The sequence below is a fragment of the Alosa sapidissima genome, chromosome 3 (assembly GCF_018492685.1).
Source record: "Alosa sapidissima isolate fAloSap1 chromosome 3, fAloSap1.pri, whole genome shotgun sequence".
Lineage (NCBI taxonomy): Eukaryota > Metazoa > Chordata > Actinopteri > Clupeiformes > Clupeidae > Alosa > Alosa sapidissima.
The window spans coordinates 41,473,131-41,496,781 of record NC_055959.1 but is presented as its reverse complement, the minus strand read 5'-3'; the positions used below and the strand labels follow the sequence as shown (position 1 = coordinate 41,496,781).

General features: G+C 44.4%; 1 protein-coding gene across 1 annotated transcript in view; it reads right to left on the bottom strand.

The window, feature by feature from the left end:
• Positions 1 to 2,051: 2,051 nt before the first annotated feature.
• Positions 2,052 to 23,651, bottom strand: part of LOC121706223 (disintegrin and metalloproteinase domain-containing protein 11-like) — a 95,908-nt gene continuing 74,308 nt past the window's right edge. Inside the window, exons 20-22 of the mRNA XM_042087758.1 lie at positions 5,004 to 5,118; positions 3,614 to 3,704; positions 2,052 to 2,208 (exon numbers count right to left, since the gene is read on the bottom strand). Coding sequence (XP_041943692.1) covers positions 2,169 to 2,208; positions 3,614 to 3,704; positions 5,004 to 5,118 — 246 coding nt within the window. The 3' untranslated portion in view covers positions 2,052 to 2,168. The remainder of the gene's footprint in view (positions 2,209 to 3,613; positions 3,705 to 5,003; positions 5,119 to 23,651) is intronic.

Here is a 23,651-nt window from a genome sequence, read left to right as displayed (position 1 = left end):
AGCTATCGCATGATTTTATGCACGTAAGTGAAAAGGGCCTTGCATCTGTCAAGTTCGCACAGGGCCTCGCCTTGCGACGGCCCTGCAGCTCCTCCTAAGACAGCGAGAAAAAAGTTAAAATACGCGATAAACCTGGGAAAAGTTGACGGGTTTGTTTCGGTCCTGGTGATTATTTGTGAAATTGTGCAAACGACAGCCTTTTCAAGGCGTTTCAAGGAAGGAGTCGTAGCATGCAAGCTCCCAAATTGACCCAGTAGCCTACAGAAGGCATCAATAAATTGTTGGGACTGGAAAGGGTTATGCGTTTTTTCTCAATCACTTTGGAGGGTCATAGAAAAACTCCTTGCTTGCGAGGGAGGGTCACGTCTTTTTTGACTAACGCTCCCAAAACTCCTCCGGTAGCCCCTTAAATAAATAACAAACAGTCCCTAATTGATTATAGCCTGTAGGCCTACACCAGCAATTGTTGAACATATACCTGTACAGGACATTGACAGTAGCCCAGCCTAACAAGCAGATGTTGCAAAAGACATCAAAAGACACAATTAATCAGAAATAAATAATGTAGGCTAATCTGCATCGCTTTATTTAACAAACTGCAAGCAACAAGAGGATTGAGTTCGCTGTGAGGCCAAACCCAAGAGCAGAGCCTATCTGTTAAGGCACTCGATAAACTAGGCTATATGGTAACGAGCTGTGTGTGCCTGGAAAGACAATAGAAGATACTTTCTGAATAGCACAGTGAAGACGGCTCTGGTCATCCCATACCCTCCCCCCACTTCCTGTAGCCTACCATTATGACTTGTTGCCGTTTTGGGACATTAAGCTTTTTCACGTTAAGCCCCCCTCCCCCACCCCCTTCTTTAAGCAACACTTGTTATTGAACTAATAACAGACGTGTGTCGAAAATTGACTTTATTTTCCATACGGAGAAATAACATATGCAGAGTCTAACCAAGGTCAATCTTGCCAAAAAAAGCCCTCAAACCTGAAAACACATGAGGCAAAAGTGCAAAACATCACAAAACTAACTAAACTAACACGCGCATATTTTTTGTATTGCAATCATTGTAGCCTACAGTTGTAACAGCGCGTAACAGTCGTTTTACTCCCCGTATGCGCTCATTATAAAGAACGTTTAACGTGTCCCAAAAACAGCTATCAATTAATCACCAAACGTCTTATAAACAAGTATTGCCAGGAGCAACACCTTGCAAAAAATGATAACAATAGGCCTAGGCCTTCATATGGCTCTGCTCCTGCCTAGATTCGAACTCAGAACTGCCTGAAAGTTGCAGACCTGTTCTGGATATACGTGCATTAACCAACTCGACTGTCAGAAAACGCTATCTGCTTCGAGTAAGCCTATTGGGTAGGACTGTAGCCTACACTGGTTGCTGTGGCACAGTCTTGAGTGACCGAATTCGTTTTCCTTTGTCATATGAATGCTGTAATTTTGTTAACATTACTGTTAAGGAGATGCTGTAGGCAAAGGCTATATTTCAACCTCGTTAGTATAGTAAAAAAAAATCATAACTATTCACGAGGTTTCTGGGCAGCATATTTATGTTCTGTTAGCAAGCGAACTTCTCATGATTGCCGACAAAGTAGCCTACTGCCAGCTGACGAAGCTCTCATTTTAAAACATTACTGAGAGACAGGCACTGTACAATCAAGAAATCTTGCCACTGAATCCAAAACTATGTTTAACATTATGTACAAAGCTTATAGGCTACAGTGGACTAGCATGTTGCAGGGGCTGCTAAAAACACACACTGAAAACTCGGCCAATCACAGCCCTTGCTGTCGAACAACGGACTATGCTGCCCCCAAGCGGCTGCAGTTGTACTTAGATTTCACCCAGCTGCGTGAATCACCATGATCGTGAATGAAGTGTCAATTTTTAACTGGGACCCACTGTATGTGTGTGTGTGTGTGTGTATATGTTTATGTGTGTGTGTGTGTATATGTGTGTGTGTATATGTTTATGTTTATGTGTGTGTGTGTGTGTGTGTGTGTGTGTGTGTGTACATGTTTATGTGTGTGTGTGTGTGTGTGTGTATATGTTTATGTGTGTGTGCATATGTTTATGTGTGTGTGTGTGTGTGTCTGTTTGAATGAAGAGCTCTGGGGTGATGACATCAGTGAGAGTGCCGGTGGTGATGACATCACTGGTCTGCTTGGTCGTACCTTCCTCTGCGGATGTTTCTACAAAAAAGGGAGCAGTGACACACACACACACACACACACACACACACACACACACACACATGCACAGAGAGAGAGAATGTGTGAGAAAACATAAACTACACTCACTCACACTCACACACACACACACACACACACACACACACACACACGCACAGAGAGAGAGAGTGTGAGAAAACTGTGTGTGAGTGTGTGTATGAGTGTGTGTGTAGTATATAGTATGTGTGTGTCTATGTGGTTTCTTGCTGTTTTATGCCCCCAACATTGTCTTCAAGGCAGCGCTGCCTGGAAGGCACTAGGGTTAGGCATTGGTCAGGTTTAGGATTAGGATTAGGCATGGGTTAAGGTTAGGGTTGGGGTTGGGTTAAGGATTAGGTGCCTTTAAGTCAGCAGTGGCAGCGCTGCCTGGAAGACAACATTGGGGGCATAAAACACCATCAAGCATGTGTGTGTGTGTGTGTGTGTTTGTAGTATAGTGTGTGTGTGTAGTATATAATGTGTGTGTGTAGTGTGTGTGTGTGTAATAGTGTGTGTATGTGTGTGTAGTATAAGTATAAGTATATATACTTTTTTGATCCCGTGAGGGAAATTTGGTCTCTGCATTTAACCCAATCGGTAAATTAGTGAAACACAGCACACAGTGAACACACAGTGAGGTGAAGCACACACTAATCCCGGAGCAGTGAGCTGCCTGCTTCAACGGCGGCGCTCAGGGAGCAGTGAGGGGTTAGGTGCCTTGCTCAAGGGCACTTCAACCGCAGCCCACTGGTCGGGGCTCGAACCGGCAACCCTCCGGTTACAAGTCCAGAGTGCTAACCAGTGGGCCATGGCTAGTATATAGTGTGTGTGCAATAGTGTGTGTGTAGTAGTATATAATGTGTGTAGTATATAGTGTGTATGTGTGTGTGTAGTATATAATGTGTGTAGTGTATAGTGTGTGTGTGTGTGTGTAGTATATAATGTGTGTAGTGTATAGTGTGTGTGTGTGTGTAGTATATAATGTGTATAGTGTGTGTAGTATATAATGTGTGTGTGTGTGTGTAATAGTGTGTGTGTGTGTAGTACTGTATATAATGTGTGTGTATAGTGTATAATATAATATATAATGTGTGTATGTAATGTATATAGTGTGTGTGTGTATAGTGTATAATGTGTGTATGTAATGTGTGTATAGTGTATCATATAGTATAATGTGTATGTAATGTGTGTTTAGTGTATAATATAGTATATTGTGTATGTAATGTATATAATGTGTGTGTATAGTGTATAATATGGTATATAATGTGTGTATGTAATGTATAATGTGTGTGTATAGTGTGTGTGTATACTGTATAGTGTATAATATAGTATAATGTGTGTGTAATGTATATAGTGTGTGTGTGTGTGTGTGTGTGTGAGTTCTTACTTGAATCCCCATCCTGTGCCCCCCAGCACTATGGCCCCCAGTAGAATAGCACCAGCAATAGAACCAATGATGATGTTAGTACCGCTTGGACCTGTAGAACACACACACACATCACCAATGATGATGTTAGTACCGCTTGGACCTGTAGAACACACACACACACACACACACACACACATCAACACACTCTACCATAACATCTCACTGCATTAACATAACACACACTCTACCATACCACTCTACCACAGTTCCCTGCCTGGTATCTGAAATCTGGTGGGTAGAGCATCTCACAGTTGCGTTGTGAGTGTTTTTCCTGTTCTGTATGTATGTGTCAGAAGCTACTGGATTCCTACATTCATGTTTATATATTCACATAAACACACAAACATATGTTTATATATTCACATACACAGAACACAGCTAGAAGGATTATTGGTGCCTTACTCCCCTCCCTGAAGGACATTTACACCTCCCATCTCACCCGCAAGGCGACCACAATTGTGAGTGATGCAAGTCACCCCGCTCACAATCTGTTTGATCTACTGCCCTCTGGGAAGAGGCACAGAAGCCTGCGCTCCCGCACCACCAGACTCACAAACAGCTTCATACACCAGGCTGTTAGGATCCTGAACTCTCTCCCCCTTCTCCACCCTCAGCTACATAACATCCTGGACTTTTAGACCCACAATGGCTGCCTTGCACTACTCCACTTGTACACTTGCACACTTTGCAACTTGTTGTTGTTGTCTTGTTGTCCTGAAAACACAACACTTCTGCTGCTCTTACATAACTTGCACCACTATGCCACTTGCATACTTAGGTCAAACAGAACTACCTCAGCCATTTATTGGCCTGACTTTTGCACTATTATATTGACTGTCTACTGTATGCACAATTGCACAATTTCTACCAAAATTTGCTGCTCTTATTTCTTCATTGTATGTGCCTTCTTATTTTTTACTTTTTATATTGTTTACTTGAATGTTATGTTTGTCTGTGGACCTAATTGGTAAAATATGTCTTGTCTCCACCGTGGGATAGTAGGAAACGCAATTTCGATCACTTTGTATGTCTTGACATGTGAAGAAATTGACAATAAAGCAGACTTTGACTTTGACATAAACACACAAACATATGTTTACAGTATACACTCACATAGACACACAAACATATGATTATATACTTACAGACAAAGCAGGCAGACACACGCTCATAACATAGAGTTCAAATGTAGTTAGATGTATTCAAAACATGGATCTATGGAAGTATTTTTAATTACACTAAATAACACACACACAAACAAACTCTAATCCTATAACTCCACAAAATGACACTCTTACTGTATACTTAAATAACACACACACACACACACACACATGTGAATACACACCTTTATGTTGCTCAGGGTCGTCAGGAAGAGTGGGGTCCAGGATGGGGTCCAACACACTGCAGTCCTTCCCCGCATAGCCCAGGTCACAGATACACTTGACCTCGTTACTGCAGGTCTACACACACACACACACACACATTACCTTCCCCGCATAGCCCAGGTCACAGATACACTTTGTGGCGGTAGTGGGGTAGCGTAACGGTTGGGCGCCAGGTGGATTTATCCACCACCACTCAGACAGAGTGAAGATAAACGAAAGTTAAGAAATAATAACTAAATGGCTTTATAAAGCACCACAAACATTAAATGATTTTAACTCTAACTAAAAGACTTCAAGAAATGCAAACAGGTGTGTTCAAAAGTGGAATATATTGTTCAGGACACACATGAACACCACACAAGCAAACAAATCACAACAGCAGCAGCAGTCCATTCAGCCTATTTTTAGGTCAGGCCACTAGGAGGCGGTAGGCGGTAGCCTCGACAAAAAATGCAAAAAGGCAAGACGCAAAAAGGTCCAAAAACGAAAAGTATCTTCGGTCAAAAAAGACCTCTTCGGCCTAAGGCCACAATAAATTCAAACAGGTTAAACAGGCTATAACTAATTGGCTACTACAACATAGCCGACTGCTTCAAAGCTCCCAGTGTGGATAAACCAATAAACAAAATAACATTAAATAGCAAAATCACTTAACAAAAGAAGAGCTCTCCAAAACTAGAGCACAAACGTGATTGCTTTCAGTTTACAGTTTAGATTAGATTACAATAAAGGCAGGCCGGCGCCGGAGGAAAGGAAAATGTAGAAATAAAAATATCCCCAAAAGACAAAATAATAATCCCCAGGAAAACCCCTAAGGAAACCCTCCCCGGTAGCCTATGTAATCTATATTCAACTTAAAGTCGCGCCGCTCACGACTAAACAACAAGAGCGCTTTTAAAGAGCACAGGACAACACAGAGAAGTGGGCCAGCTGCTACAACTTCGCTACTGTCGCGTGTCTCCTGCAAACAATGGTAAAACAGTTCTAATGCAAGGAGATCACGGAGCGAATGGAGTGCACACCAAAGGACCGAACAACTCGCACAAAACTACTAGCTTACCCACGTTGCGTGACTCCTGCAAACAATGATAAGACAGTTACAGCGCAAGGAGATCACGGTACGAATGGGGCAAGACAGGCCGACAGGCCAGGAACAACAACTTTGCTGCCGTGATCGCTTGCTGAACAATGATAAAACAGTTCGTTATTGCAAAGTGATCACGGAGCTCGGTTTGGACTAGACCAAACACGCACAAAACTCTGAACTACTCGGTGGAGTTATCAACCTGCCGAACAATGGGGAAAGACAGTTCTTTGAGGCTAGGCAATACTCACGGAGCGTCCGAGACAAGGACCAACCAGGCCGCTCTCACAAGGCAAAACACTCTACCTGTCGTCACGTTCAGCCTACGCAGGGCAACACCAGCGAACCAAACACACAGCAGACGAAACACCGGTAGAGGGAAACGAGAGAGGCGGAGACAGCGCTACCTGGGCTGTTATTTATAGACGCTGACCATCTTCCGTATGTAGCTGCCATGTTTTCATTACATTACTTTATTATAGGGGGTCAGGTTTGATCGCCACACTCTTCTCCCCTTAAAAAAGGACAAAAGTGGACCACCCATATTACAAGATATTCAATAGGTGTCTATACCTAAGAAAGAACAGAAACAAGGAAAGTTGATCGTAGGAGGACATCCTAAATGAAACCTAGGAACTCATCAACATCAGGTTCCGAAAAGATTTTCAAAAGTTGCTCCCGTTCTCTACGGTCAACTTCAGCAGCAGTGGGGAAGCATTGCTTAAGGCGGCTCACATGGACTGTACGCAAGTCCTCCCAAGAATCTTCTCTCACCACTTGATAATTGACAGGTCCCAACTTTGACACAACTCTATAGGGTCCAACCCATTTAGGAGCCAACTTTGCCGAGAAACCATGAGACGCTTGAGACAAGGGATAAGCTCTCATCCACACTCGCTCTTTGTTGTCGTAGGTAATTTCCCGACGAGTTTTGTCGTAATTTCTTTTCTGTTTTTCTTTTGCTTTTGCCAAGTTCTTGGCTACTAGCAACCGGAGATGTTCAAGATCTCGCGGAGCTCTGTGATGTGACTGAGGCTGTAACACCCTATCAAACGGTCCCATTACTTTACCTCTGAGCAGTAACTCAGCAGGTGAATGGCCAGTGGATTCCTGCACAGCAGTGTTGATGGCAAAACGCAGTTCTGGGAGGTGTTTATCCCATAGTTTGTGCTGATCACCCACATACGAGCTCAACATCGTCTTAAGGGTACGATTCACCCTTTCAGTGAGGTTGGTCTGCGGGTGGTAAGTAGTTGTTAGTTTTTTCACCACACCCCAGCGATCACAAAGGTCTTTAAAGACATCAGACACAAACTGCGGCCCACGATCTGATAAAATGTACTGCGGGACACCCCAACGAGTGAAAATGTCCTTAAGCAGACATTTGCTAATTGCCTCTGCAGTAGCTTGACGTAGTGGGAAGAGTTCAACCCACCTTGTGTAGTAATCTACCACTACCAGTAACTGGGTGTTCCTCAGAGAACTTTGCGGCAAAGGACCCATGAGATCAAGACCAAGCATCTGCCATGGTTCTGAAACTTCAGTCTGCTGCAAGTAACCAGCAGGTTTGACACACTCTGGCTTATGGGTCTGGCAAACACGACAGGTCTGGACATAATCTCCAACATCCTTCCACATCTTTGGCCAGTAAGCCACATCCATTACTCTTTTCAGAGTTTTATAACGACCCAAATGACCACTCAGTGGGGTGTCATGGTAAGCTCTGAGTACAGAGTCACGCAATGGTCTGGGGACAAAGATCTGATAATGTGTACCCCGCTGAGGATGCACAGTTTTACGATAGACCTTATCTTCCACAATTGCATACTCTAAGGCACACGGACCAGTGGTGCTCTCTGCCTCAGTTACCATTCTGTATAGCCCCTGACTTTCAGGATCTTCCTGTTGTGCTTTCCACACGTCATCGTCAGTCAAAGGGAATGGAACAAGCTTGTCTAAATCTGCACTGCACACAGCCAAGGAACTCTCACCGCCAAGGCAGGTTGCACGGGAGAGCGCGTCAGGAGCAGCGTTCAATTTACCCTTCCTGTACTCTATGGTGAAACAAAACTCCTGCAGCCGTAAGGCCCAACGCACCAGACGAGAGTTTGCTTTAGTGGTGTTGAACACCCAAAGAAGAGAGGAATGATCGGTCACCACTACAAACGGTTTTCCCTCTAAGTAGTGTCTCCATCTCTCTAGCGCCCACATCACAGCTAGACACTCACGCTCAGTGGTTGAATAGTTCTTCTCTGCACCAGAGAGTGACCGGCTCGCATATGCTAGCACTTCCTCATCAGCCAACGCTGACGATCTCTGAGCAAGTACAGCACCGAGACCTATGGCACTCGCATCTGTGTAAACAATGAAGGTGCAGTCAGTGTTAGGATGACCAAGGATCGGAGGAGCAGTCAAATGTTGTTTGAGGGTGTCAAACGACCTCTGACACTCAGCTGTCCATCTAAATGTCATCCCTTTTCTCTTTAGAGCATTCAAAGGCTCCGCAACGACAGAAAAATTCGGCACATACCTATGGTACCATCCAGCTAATCCAAGGAAGCGCTGAACTTCCTTCAGATTACTGGGAACTGGATAGGCTTTCACCGCTTCGGTTTTCTCAGAGTCTGCTCTCACTCCCTCCTTACTCACAACATGACCAAGGAACTTGATTTCTGGCATGCAGAAGTGACACTTCTTGAGTTTTAGGGTGAGGCCGGCGTCTCTGAGACAATTAAACACAGTCTGGATATCTTCAAAGTGTTGGTCAAGGTCAGCAGAATATATGATAATAACATCAAGATAAACAAAACAGCATTTTCCAAGACAACTTTGTAGAACGCTATTCATGAGCCGCTGGAAACTAGCAGGCGCGTTTTTTAGACCAAATGGCATTTTCTTGAAAGAATAGAGGCCAAAAGGAGTGATGAAAGCGGTAATGGGACGACTGGCAGGTTCAACCTCCACTTGCCAATAGCCGCTATTCAGATCTAAAGAGCTAAACACTGCAGACCCTGCCAGTGATTCCAGGATCTCATTCACAGTCGGCAATGGGAACGAGTCTCTCTCAGTGTGGGAATTCAAACGACGATAGTCAACACAAAATCTAGTGCTACCATCCTTTTTGGGTACCATAACAACAGGTGAAGCCCATGGGGAATGGGAAGGCTCAATGATTCCCTGAGATAGCATGTCTTCAATGTGAGCCTTTACTTCCTGAAGTTTGTGAACAGGCAGCGGTATGGCTTTTGAGTAACTACAACATCACCCTTCAGCTTTATTTTGTGCTGCAGCAAAGAGGTGTGACCCAGTTTGGTGGTACATACCTCAGGATTTGCCAACAGAAGAGTCTGTAACTTCTCTGCATTTTGACCACTTAAACTACTCTGACTCACAGCAGCTTGTAACAGTGACTGCAGGTCCTCAGCAGGAATAGACCTACTAGGTTCTGCCAAACTGGAAAATGGAGGCATAGTGGTTATGACAGTGGCAGAAGTCGTGGTTAGAGAGGATGGCGGGTGCAAGCCCCAACTAATGTAGAATTCATCAGCAGGAGTAAAGCTACTAGGCTCAGAGGAACAAAGGGAAGATGGTGGCAGAGAGAGCATGAGTGAGGCAGCAGTAGTGGTTGGAGAAGACTGAATACCCCAACTATCTCTGGGTCTTGCCATGACTTGAAAAGGGAAGGCTCTACCTTGTTGGTCCCCCAAAATAGAATACGCTTGATCCCTCACATTAAGCTGCATTCCACTAACAGAAATGAAATCCAACCCAAGCACTAGAGGATAGGCGAGGACATTAACAGCAAGCACCGCAGTTAGAACACTCCAGCTATGTCCATGCATACTGTACTCTAACACCTTGCAACCTACAGGATGGGTATTTGTACCGTTTGCAAGATACAGGGGTCCTTCATGCCATGGCTCAAGTTTCTCATTTGGAGCTTTAATTGTGTTCCACAAATCAAAACTCATTAAGCTATATGTAGCTCCAGTGTCTACCAGTGCCTTGCCCTGGCAGCGTCTGACTGTGACTGGCACTGCCAGCTGCCTCAATACTACCACTGGACCAGACTGGGGAGGCATGGAGTTTGTCTTAGGCCTAACAACAGGCTGAGACTTAAAGGAGGGCTGGTTACAACTCGTAACCGTGGAGACAGTACCCTTATTGGGGTTAGCCTGACGAGGACCAAAGCTTTTCACTGGCTGATTTCGAGGTTGAAACTGCGGACAGCTTCCAGGAGGGTGTGCGCTTTGGCAACGCCAGCACAACAGAGGAACAGGTGGTTTGAAATCAGCTTTTTGACTTCTCTTTGACAGTTCTGAGACGTGGACAGGGGCTTCAATTTTAGGAGTTTTAGTCATAAGGACCTTCTGCTCATACATTCTTTGATGTATTAGATCTTTCTCAAGCTGCTGCCCAAGTCTAACAACTTCATCCACAGTGTGCGTGCGTCCACGCAGTTGGCTAACTAACTGAGGATTCATTGTTTTAAAAAGCATTTTAACAATCTCATCTTCCGTCGCTTCAGGCTTCCACCTCTTGTACAGGGCCTGGAATGCGAAGGTGAAATCCCTCACACTCTCATGGGGTAACTGAACTCTATGTCGGATTCTCTCCTCTAACTCATCTGCATAGTCTTCAGACAAGAACGATTCTAAGAACTGCCTCTCAAACTCAACCCAAGTGTGCACCTTTTCTCTGGCTATCTCCCACCAGTTACGTGCTGTGCCATGCAAGACATTCCCCATAGTGGCTAAGATCTCAGAATTGGACATGGGTCGCAGAGCAAGGAAGTCCTTACACTTAGAAATATACAAAAGTGGGTCAGTGTCATCATCTGAACCACCGAAAGAGGGAAAAATCAATTTGATTGGCAAATGCCGATCACCAGTATGGAGAACTGAAGGTAAAGCATCAGGTTTGGACTCGGGTTCGACATTAGTAGAAGACCTCTGTTGATAACCGATACCAGTAAAAGAGCTCACGACTCTTGAAGGTGGATAAGTTGGTGTAACATTCAACTCATTAACTTTTTCAGCAAGACTTTCAACTGAATCTTTGATGCCACAAATCTGTAACTGCAGGTCCTGCAGCTCAGGCTTAACTAGTCTATTCAGTTGGTCAGAGACAGAAATAGAAAAAGAATCCAATAAACCAGTGTGTGATGCTTTTAGAAGGGTCTGGAACTCAGTTGATGTCTGCTTAGAGTTCCACTGAATGTGTTCTATGCATTTTGAGAGTAACTCTCTGATGCGCTCTGCAATAGTATTAAGCAGGTCATCATTCGCTTTTTCCACTAAACGAGAAACATCCCCTTTAGCTTCAACAGCTTCTTTGGAAACATGCTTCAAGCCCTCCTCAAGCCATTGTCTCTGACAGGCAATGGTGCTTTCAAACACTGTTTTCATAGAATCAATGGCCTGGGAGAAAACCTCAAGATCAACTATTGTGCCCTCATCATTATCTGGAGGAGGTGGTGGGAAAACAAAATTTTCTATATCTGAAGAGTCTAACTCTACCCGTACACCAGGTGTAGGAATAGAAGGGGGTAGTAGAAGGGACATATCCTCAGAATATGATATGGTCTCGACAGGGCCAAGCTGTTCCATGATTAAATTATTTTACTCTAATGTACCACAGATCAAAAGTACAGTAAGCAAATTCAGAAACTGATTACACAATGCTACAGTCAGTCAATACAAATGCAACACATCACAAAGATTCAAATTCAAACAGGCCTGCAAGCTCTTATCTGAATGATACACAATTCAACAATGAAATTCAAAACACTTCCAAGTTCAAAAATAAGTACAATAAGTACAGTTTGAGCAATAGTTCGGGCCCCACGTTGGGCGCCAATATCTGTGGCGGTAGTGGGGTAGCGTAACGGTTGGGCGCCAGGTGGATTTATCCACCACCACTCAGACAGAGTGAAGATAAACGAAAGTTAAGAAATAATAACTAAATGGCTTTATAAAGCACCACAAACATTAAATGATTTTAACTCTAACTAAAAGACTTCAAGAAATGCAAACAGGTGTGTTCAAAAGTGGAATATATTGTTCAGGACACACATGAACACCACACAAGCAAACAAATCACAACAGCAGCAGCAGTCCATTCAGCCTATTTTTAGGTCAGGCCACTAGGAGGCGGTAGGCGGTAGCCTCGACAAAAAATGCAAAAAGGCAAGACGCAAAAAGGTCCAAAAACGAAAAGTATCTTCGGTCAAAAAAGACCTCTTCGGCCTAAGGCCACAATAAATTCAAACAGGTTAAACAGGCTATAACTAATTGGCTACTACAACATAGCCGACTGCTTCAAAGCTCCCAGTGTGGATAAACCAATAAACAAAATAACATTAAATAGCAAAATCACTTAACAAAAGAAGAGCTCTCCAAAACTAGAGCACAAACGTGATTGCTTTCAGTTTACAGTTTAGATTAGATTACAATAAAGGCAGGCCGGCGCCGGAGGAAAGGAAAATGTAGAAATAAAAATATCCCCAAAAGACAAAATAATAATCCCCAGGAAAACCCCTAAGGAAACCCTCCCCGGTAGCCTATGTAATCTATATTCAACTTAAAGTCGCGCCGCTCACGACTAAACAACAAGAGCGCTTTTAAAGAGCACAGGACAACACAGAGAAGTGGGCCAGCTGCTACAACTTCGCTACTGTCGCGTGTCTCCTGCAAACAATGGTAAAACAGTTCTAATGCAAGGAGATCACGGAGCGAATGGAGTGCACACCAAAGGACCGAACAACTCGCACAAAACTACTAGCTTACCCACGTTGCGTGACTCCTGCAAACAATGATAAGACAGTTACAGCGCAAGGAGATCACGGTACGAATGGGGCAAGACAGGCCGACAGGCCAGGAACAACAACTTTGCTGCCGTGATCGCTTGCTGAACAATGATAAAACAGTTCGTTATTGCAAAGTGATCACGGAGCTCGGTTTGGACTAGACCAAACACGCACAAAACTCTGAACTACTCGGTGGAGTTATCAACCTGCCGAACAATGGGGAAAGACAGTTCTTTGAGGCTAGGCAATACTCACGGAGCGTCCGAGACAAGGACCAACCAGGCCGCTCTCACAAGGCAAAACACTCTACCTGTCGTCACGTTCAGCCTACGCAGGGCAACACCAGCGAACCAAACACACAGCAGACGAAACACCGGTAGAGGGAAACGAGAGAGGCGGAGACAGCGCTACCTGGGCTGTTATTTATAGACGCTGACCATCTTCCGTATGTAGCTGCCATGTTTTCATTACATTACTTTATTATAGGGGGTCAGGTTTGATCGCCACACTCTTCTCCCCTTAAAAAAGGACAAAAGTGGACCACCCATATTACAAGATATTCAATAGGTGTCTATACCTAAGAAAGAACAGAAACAAGGAAAGTTGATCGTAGGAGGACATCCTAAATGAAACCTAGGAACTCATCAACATCAGGTTCCGAAAAGATTTTCAAAAGTTGCTCCCGTTCTCTACGGTCAACTTCAGCAGCAGTGGGGAAGCATTGCTTAAGGCGGCTCACATGGACTGTACGCAAGTCCTCCCAAGAATCTTCTCTCACCACTTGATAATTGACAGGTCCCAACTTTGACACAACTCTATAGGGTCCAACCCATTTAGGAGCCAACTTTGCCGAGAAACCATGAGACGCTTGAGACAAGGGATAAGCTCTCATCCACACTCGCTCTTTGTTGTCGTAGGTAATTTCCCGACGAGTTTTGTCGTAATTTCTTTTCTGTTTTTCTTTTGCTTTTGCCAAGTTCTTGGCTACTAGCAACCGGAGATGTTCAAGATCTCGCGGAGCTCTGTGATGTGACTGAGGCTGTAACACCCTATCAAACGGTCCCATTACTTTACCTCTGAGCAGTAACTCAGCAGGTGAATGGCCAGTGGATTCCTGCACAGCAGTGTTGATGGCAAAACGCAGTTCTGGGAGGTGTTTATCCCATAGTTTGTGCTGATCACCCACATACGAGCTCAACATCGTCTTAAGGGTACGATTCACCCTTTCAGTGAGGTTGGTCTGCGGGTGGTAAGTAGTTGTTAGTTTTTTCACCACACCCCAGCGATCACAAAGGTCTTTAAAGACATCAGACACAAACTGCGGCCCACGATCTGATAAAATGTACTGCGGGACACCCCAACGAGTGAAAATGTCCTTAAGCAGACATTTGCTAATTGCCTCTGCAGTAGCTTGACGTAGTGGGAAGAGTTCAACCCACCTTGTGTAGTAATCTACCACTACCAGTAACTGGGTGTTCCTCAGAGAACTTTGCGGCAAAGGACCCATGAGATCAAGACCAAGCATCTGCCATGGTTCTGAAACTTCAGTCTGCTGCAAGTAACCAGCAGGTTTGACACACTCTGGCTTATGGGTCTGGCAAACACGACAGGTCTGGACATAATCTCCAACATCCTTCCACATCTTTGGCCAGTAAGCCACATCCATTACTCTTTTCAGAGTTTTATAACGACCCAAATGACCACTCAGTGGGGTGTCATGGTAAGCTCTGAGTACAGAGTCACGCAATGGTCTGGGGACAAAGATCTGATAATGTGTACCCCGCTGAGGATGCACAGTTTTACGATAGACCTTATCTTCCACAATTGCATACTCTAAGGCACACGGACCAGTGGTGCTCTCTGCCTCAGTTACCATTCTGTATAGCCCCTGACTTTCAGGATCTTCCTGTTGTGCTTTCCACACGTCATCGTCAGTCAAAGGGAATGGAACAAGCTTGTCTAAATCTGCACTGCACACAGCCAAGGAACTCTCACCGCCAAGGCAGGTTGCACGGGAGAGCGCGTCAGGAGCAGCGTTCAATTTACCCTTCCTGTACTCTATGGTGAAACAAAACTCCTGCAGCCGTAAGGCCCAACGCACCAGACGAGAGTTTGCTTTAGTGGTGTTGAACACCCAAAGAAGAGAGGAATGATCGGTCACCACTACAAACGGTTTTCCCTCTAAGTAGTGTCTCCATCTCTCTAGCGCCCACATCACAGCTAGACACTCACGCTCAGTGGTTGAATAGTTCTTCTCTGCACCAGAGAGTGACCGGCTCGCATATGCTAGCACTTCCTCATCAGCCAACGCTGACGATCTCTGAGCAAGTACAGCACCGAGACCTATGGCACTCGCATCTGTGTAAACAATGAAGGTGCAGTCAGTGTTAGGATGACCAAGGATCGGAGGAGCAGTCAAATGTTGTTTGAGGGTGTCAAACGACCTCTGACACTCAGCTGTCCATCTAAATGTCATCCCTTTTCTCTTTAGAGCATTCAAAGGCTCCGCAACGACAGAAAAATTCGGCACATACCTATGGTACCATCCAGCTAATCCAAGGAAGCGCTGAACTTCCTTCAGATTACTGGGAACTGGATAGGCTTTCACCGCTTCGGTTTTCTCAGAGTCTGCTCTCACTCCCTCCTTACTCACAACATGACCAAGGAACTTGATTTCTGGCATGCAGAAGTGACACTTCTTGAGTTTTAGGGTGAGGCCGGCGTCTCTGAGACAATTAAACACAGTCTGGATATCTTCAAAGTGTTGGTCAAGGTCAGCAGAATATATGATAATAACATCAAGATAAACAAAACAGCATTTTCCAAGACAACTTTGTAGAACGCTATTCATGAGCCGCTGGAAACTAGCAGGCGCGTTTTTTAGACCAAATGGCATTTTCTTGAAAGAATAGAGGCCAAAAGGAGTGATGAAAGCGGTAATGGGACGACTGGCAGGTTCAACCTCCACTTGCCAATAGCCGCTATTCAGATCTAAAGAGCTAAACACTGCAGACCCTGCCAGTGATTCCAGGATCTCATTCACAGTCGGCAATGGGAACGAGTCTCTCTCAGTGTGGGAATTCAAACGACGATAGTCAACACAAAATCTAGTGCTACCATCCTTTTTGGGTACCATAACAACAGGTGAAGCCCATGGGGAATGGGAAGGCTCAATGATTCCCTGAGATAGCATGTCTTCAATGTGAGCCTTTACTTCCTGAAGTTTGTGAACAGGCAGCGGTATGGCTTTTGAGTAACTACAACATCACCCTTCAGCTTTATTTTGTGCTGCAGCAAAGAGGTGTGACCCAGTTTGGTGGTACATACCTCAGGATTTGCCAACAGAAGAGTCTGTAACTTCTCTGCATTTTGACCACTTAAACTACTCTGACTCACAGCAGCTTGTAACAGTGACTGCAGGTCCTCAGCAGGAATAGACCTACTAGGTTCTGCCAAACTGGAAAATGGAGGCATAGTGGTTATGACAGTGGCAGAAGTCGTGGTTAGAGAGGATGGCGGGTGCAAGCCCCAACTAATGTAGAATTCATCAGCAGGAGTAAAGCTACTAGGCTCAGAGGAACAAAGGGAAGATGGTGGCAGAGAGAGCATGAGTGAGGCAGCAGTAGTGGTTGGAGAAGACTGAATACCCCAACTATCTCTGGGTCTTGCCATGACTTGAAAAGGGAAGGCTCTACCTTGTTGGTCCCCCAAAATAGAATACGCTTGATCCCTCACATTAAGCTGCATTCCACTAACAGAAATGAAATCCAACCCAAGCACTAGAGGATAGGCGAGGACATTAACAGCAAGCACCGCAGTTAGAACACTCCAGCTATGTCCATGCATACTGTACTCTAACACCTTGCAACCTACAGGATGGGTATTTGTACCGTTTGCAAGATACAGGGGTCCTTCATGCCATGGCTCAAGTTTCTCATTTGGAGCTTTAATTGTGTTCCACAAATCAAAACTCATTAAGCTATATGTAGCTCCAGTGTCTACCAGTGCCTTGCCCTGGCAGCGTCTGACTGTGACTGGCACTGCCAGCTGCCTCAATACTACCACTGGACCAGACTGGGGAGGCATGGAGTTTGTCTTAGGCCTAACAACAGGCTGAGACTTAAAGGAGGGCTGGTTACAACTCGTAACCGTGGAGACAGTACCCTTATTGGGGTTAGCCTGACGAGGACCAAAGCTTTTCACTGGCTGATTTCGAGGTTGAAACTGCGGACAGCTTCCAGGAGGGTGTGCGCTTTGGCAACGCCAGCACAACAGAGGAACAGGTGGTTTGAAATCAGCTTTTTGACTTCTCTTTGACAGTTCTGAGACGTGGACAGGGGCTTCAATTTTAGGAGTTTTAGTCATAAGGACCTTCTGCTCATACATTCTTTGATGTATTAGATCTTTCTCAAGCTGCTGCCCAAGTCTAACAACTTCATCCACAGTGTGCGTGCGTCCACGCAGTTGGCTAACTAACTGAGGATTCATTGTTTTAAAAAGCATTTTAACAATCTCATCTTCCGTCGCTTCAGGCTTCCACCTCTTGTACAGGGCCTGGAATGCGAAGGTGAAATCCCTCACACTCTCATGGGGTAACTGAACTCTATGTCGGATTCTCTCCTCTAACTCATCTGCATAGTCTTCAGACAAGAACGATTCTAAGAACTGCCTCTCAAACTCAACCCAAGTGTGCACCTTTTCTCTGGCTATCTCCCACCAGTTACGTGCTGTGCCATGCAAGACATTCCCCATAGTGGCTAAGATCTCAGAATTGGACATGGGTCGCAGAGCAAGGAAGTCCTTACACTTAGAAATATACAAAAGTGGGTCAGTGTCATCATCTGAACCACCGAAAGAGGGAAAAATCAATTTGATTGGCAAATGCCGATCACCAGTATGGAGAACTGAAGGTAAAGCATCAGGTTTGGACTCGGGTTCGACATTAGTAGAAGACCTCTGTTGATAACCGATACCAGTAAAAGAGCTCACGACTCTTGAAGGTGGATAAGTTGGTGTAACATTCAACTCATTAACTTTTTCAGCAAGACTTTCAACTGAATCTTTGATGCCACAAATCTGTAACTGCAGGTCCTGCAGCTCAGGCTTAACTAGTCTATTCAGTTGGTCAGAGACAGAAATAGAAAAAGAATCCAATAAACCAGTGTGTGATGCTTTTAGAAGGGTCTGGAACTCAGTTGATGTCTGCTTAGAGTTCCACTGAATGTGTTCTATGCATTTTGAGAGTAACTCTCTGATGCGCTCTGCAATAGTATTAAGCAGGTCATCATTCGCTTTTTCCACTAAACGAGAAACATCCCCTTTAGCTTCAACAGCTTCTTTGGAAACATGCTTCAAGCCCTCCTCAAGCCATTGTCTCTGACAGGCAATGGTGCTTTCAAACACTGTTTTCATAGAATCAATGGCCTGGGAGAAAACCTCAAGATCAACTATTGTGCCCTCATCATTATCTGGAGGAGGTGGTGGGAAAACAAAATTTTCTATATCTGAAGAGTCTAACTCTACCCGTACACCAGGTGTAGGAATAGAAGGGGGTAGTAGAAGGGACATATCCTCAGAATATGATATGGTCTCGACAGGGCCAAGCTGTTCCATGATTAAATTATTTTACTCTAATGTACCACAGATCAAAAGTACAGTAAGCAAATTCAGAAACTGATTACACAATGCTACAGTCAGTCAATACAAATGCAACACATCACAAAGATTCAAATTCAAACAGGCCTGCAAGCTCTTATCTGAATGATACACAATTCAACAATGAAATTCAAAACACTTCCAAGTTCAAAAATAAGTACAATAAGTACAGTTTGAGCAATAGTTCGGGCCCCACGTTGGGCGCCAATATCTGTGGCGGTAGTGGGGTAGCGTAACGGTTGGGCGCCAGGTGGATTTATCCACCACCACTCAGACAGAGTGAAGATAAACGAAAGTTAAGAAATAATAACTAAATGGCTTTATAAAGCACCACAAACATTAAATGATTTTAACTCTAACTAAAAGACTTCAAGAAATGCAAACAGGTGTGTTCAAAAGTGGAATATATTGTTCAGGACACACATGAACACCACACAAGCAAACAAATCACAACAGCAGCAGCAGTCCATTCAGCCTATTTTTAGGTCAGGCCACTAGGAGGCGGTAGGCGGTAGCCTCGACAAAAAATGCAAAAAGGCAAGACGCAAAAAGGTCCAAAAACGAAAAGTATCTTCGGTCAAAAAAGACCTCTTCGGCCTAAGGCCACAATAAATTCAAACAGGTTAAACAGGCTATAACTAATTGGCTACTACAACATAGCCGACTGCTTCAAAGCTCCCAGTGTGGATAAACCAATAAACAAAATAACATTAAATAGCAAAATCACTTAACAAAAGAAGAGCTCTCCAAAACTAGAGCACAAACGTGATTGCTTTCAGTTTACAGTTTAGATTAGATTACAATAAAGGCAGGCCGGCGCCGGAGGAAAGGAAAATGTAGAAATAAAAATATCCCCAAAAGACAAAATAATAATCCCCAGGAAAACCCCTAAGGAAACCCTCCCCGGTAGCCTATGTAATCTATATTCAACTTAAAGTCGCGCCGCTCACGACTAAACAACAAGAGCGCTTTTAAAGAGCACAGGACAACACAGAGAAGTGGGCCAGCTGCTACAACTTCGCTACTGTCGCGTCGGACCGAACAACTCGCACAAAACTACTAGCTTACCCACGTTGCGTGACTCCTGCAAACAATGATAAGACAGTTACAGCGCAAGGAGATCACGGAACGAATGGGGCAAGACAGGCCGACAGGCCAGGAACAACAACTTTGCTGCCGTGATCGCTTGCTGAACAATGATAAAACAGTTCGTTATTGCAAAGTGATCACGGAGCTCGGTTTGGACTAGACCAAACACGCACAAAACTCTGAACTACTCGGTGGAGTTATCAACCTGCCGAACAATGGGGAAAGACAGTTCTTTGAGGCTAGGCAATACTCACGGAGCGTCCGAGACAAGGACCAACCAGGCCGCTCTCACAAGGCAAAACACTCTACCTGTCGTCACGTTCAGCCTACGCAGGGCAACACCAGCGAACCAAACACACAGCAGACGAAACACCGGTAGAGGGAAACGAGAGAGGCGGAGACAGCGCTACCTGGGCTGTTATTTATAGACGCTGACCATCTTCCGTATGTAGCTGCCATGTTTTCATTACATTACTTTATTATAGGGGGTCAGGTTTGATCGCCACAACTTGACCTCGTTACTGCAGGTCTACACACACACACACATTACCTTCCCCACATAGCCCAGGTCACAGATACACTTGACCTCGTTACTGCAGGTCTACACACACACACACTGGTTATTGCTCTAAGACTACAGGGGAAGCTCAGCCTCCTCTAAAATATCACGGAAAATCACATCAAATAACACTATTACATTAGCTAAGCTTCTAGCCTACTATTACATTAGTTAAGCTTCTAGCCTACTATTCCAACTACAACATGCTGAAAACATGTTCATCTTCATGGCTAGTTTTTTTAGCAATAAGGTTTCGCAGCCATTTATCGTGATTTCGCACCCGTAATACATTGCTGTGACGACACGATCCATAAAAAACCCCATAGACGCTCAGCTTCACTGGACGTTCAATGGCACAACAGAGTGGGCTGATCTCAGTGCAGAAAAGCTACACGTTTATTGGACAAGCGCCACAAAATCGTCATTTCCAGGGAAGCCTGGGAAGCCATTCTCTGGGAGTGAATGGGACAGTGGGATGGCCCGGACGCCGAGCTTCTGTATGGTGATTGGAGGAACCGTTATAGAGGCTGGACTCTTTTTGATTGACAGCATATGTCGCGATCTGACAGGAAGTGGTTCAAGTTCAAGGGATGCGTAGTGTTGGCAGGTGAAGTCGAGAGGCAAGGCAAGTTGCAGCTCAAATTCTCATAATTTGGGAGCAATACAGTTGGTTTCTATTTGTCTTTGTAAATACTGTAAATAAAACCGTAATGTGGAGTTACAGAGTTTGTGACTTTTGTTTCAGATGTGTATTTAGGCTAAGTTAGGTAGCGCCCTATTTAACAGTGTAGGGTAGGCTACATTATGCCATGTCTGTCATGCCAACAGCCTACTGTTTGGCCTATTCTGGGTTTTGGGATCATTTTTGCCCTCAAAGAACAATATAGCACCTTAATAATATTCATTTAATAATTGACCATCTTTATCAGAGCTTTCCCTGTTTCAAAGAGAAGCAATCGCCACTGGGGTGTAGACCTGTAGACATGTACCAAACAACTAGGCCCACAGGCGTTTCACATGGTTAACCCAAACCCAACACTCTAACCCAACTAGGCCCACAAGCGTTTCACATGGTTAACTCAAACCCAACACTCTAACCCAACACTCTAACCCAACTAGGCCCACAGGCGTTTCACATGGTTAACCCAAACTCGAACCCAACTAGGCCTACAGGCGTTTCACATGGTTAACTCTAACCCAACTAACCCAACACTCTAACACAAGTAGGCCTTTTGGCGGAAAAAAAACTGATCAAAAAATGTAACGGAATGTATCGTAGAAATGTAGGGGAGTAGAAAATATAGACAATTGCTGCAAAATTACCTTGTGACTGCAGGTCTGCCTCTGCCTGCGCATGCACACACACACACGCACACGCACAAACACACGCACAAACACACGCACACACGCACACGCGCACACACAGACACATGCACACACACACATGCACACACACACACACACATACGCACGCACGCACACACACACACACAGACACGCACACACACACACACACACAGGCGCACACACACACACAGACACGCATGCACGCACATACAGTGGGTCCCCGTTAAGTTTGGACGGGTTCCTTCATGAATCACGCACCCCATTTTCTCAGCAGAAATGGCACAAACTGCAGTTGACACAAACAACCACAAGGTGTCACTTGGGTGCCACTACTATTTTTGATGCGACTGACTTACTTTTAAGCTTACACTTAAGACAAAACATTCTAATATGAAAATGTAGATGCAATTGTTGTAAAATGGTGCAGCTCCTTTAAGAAAGCACCGTGTGCAGGGATGGAGAGAGAGAAAGCGAGAGGGGATAGGCCTATGTGTGTTAGAACTTAGCGTGTGGAAAAAGTACGTGCTGTTGAGACTGGAGCGAGTCATATTCAAAATAATGCAAAAAAAAGCAATTATCCTCATTCATTGCAACCAAAGCATGCCTGCTTGCCGACGTTCAAACGAAAAATATATCAAAGCACCTTTTGCGTTTGAATGTAGCACGAAAAAATGTTTAAACAGCTGGACAAATGATTTAGTTAATTGATTATATAACCTGTACACCAGCAATTGTTGAACATTTACCTGTACAAGTACATTGACAGTAGCCCAGCCTAACAGCATGTTGTAGGCCTAGGCCTACTGTAGAAATGTCACTTAAATTGCAACCGCAACATGCCTGCTTGCCCACGTTCAAACGACAACGAAAAAGATAATAAAACAACAAGAGGGTTGAGTCTGAATGACACTGAGTTTTTAGACACTGAGTTTTTGTAGTTAAGAAATATTTTCGTATAAAAAAATGGTCATTCTTCAATCTCCTTCACTGATGCCTATGGAAAAGGCTTAACGTCCCAAAACAACGATCAATGATCATCAAATTTCTCTCTCACATTGCTCCTCATAACCATCTATAAAAAAGTGTTTTTTCTTTTCTTTTTGAGCACATCCGAATCCCAGGACATAACGCACTGGACCTTATAATAGGTTCGAGATATAATTCCAAAGGGGGCAGATAGGGGCCACTGCACTTAAAACTTAAAAAGATGAAGCTTTCCGAACTTTGAAATTGCGATCAGTGACTGGCATCGGGTGAACGAAGCTTTTCGAAGTTGAACAGGCTATTAAAAACTATTTGCGCACCTCCATGTCACAGGAGAGACTGGGTTCTCCCTTCTATGAAAAAGACGTTAGGCTACCTGCAAACTGGCCTATGATTTCATTGCTGAGTTTGCGGCAAAGCAAGAAAATGTTTTTCAGTCAGGATATGGCGAGTCAGTGTCATTTATTTGTCCAATGTTAGCCTATAGATACAGACCAGTACATCTTATCAATAGTTTGAATGTCGTGTGTGTTTCTGCTCATTGACAAATACCGTTCAGCACAATGATTCATGCCCAATTAATTCCCCCTGTTAAAGTGTTCGCCTTTGTTACACTATTTGGTTTCGTGATGTAGCATATGATAAACACCATATGGCCAAATATGTGACTCAGCTAATGTTATAGGCTATACAATTGAATTTCCCCTCTTAAAGGCAAGCTGGTGTAGCTTATTAGACTATAGGCTACTATTAAAATACACCGACGGTAGCCTTGGCTATGTGTAAAGTAAGCTATCACATGATTTCATGCACGTAAGTGAAAAGGGCCTTGCATCTGTTAAGTTCGCACAGGGCCTCGCCTTGCGACGGCCCTGCAGCTCCTCCTAAGACAGCGAGGAAAAAGTTAAAATACGCGATAAACCCGGGAAAAGTTGACAGGTTTGTTTCTGTCCCGGTGATTATTTGTGAAATTGTGCAAACGACAGCCTTTTCAAGGCATTTCAAGGAAGGAGTCGTAGCATGCAAGCTCCCAAATTGACCCAGTAGCCTAAGGCATCAATAAATTGTTGGGACTGGGGAGG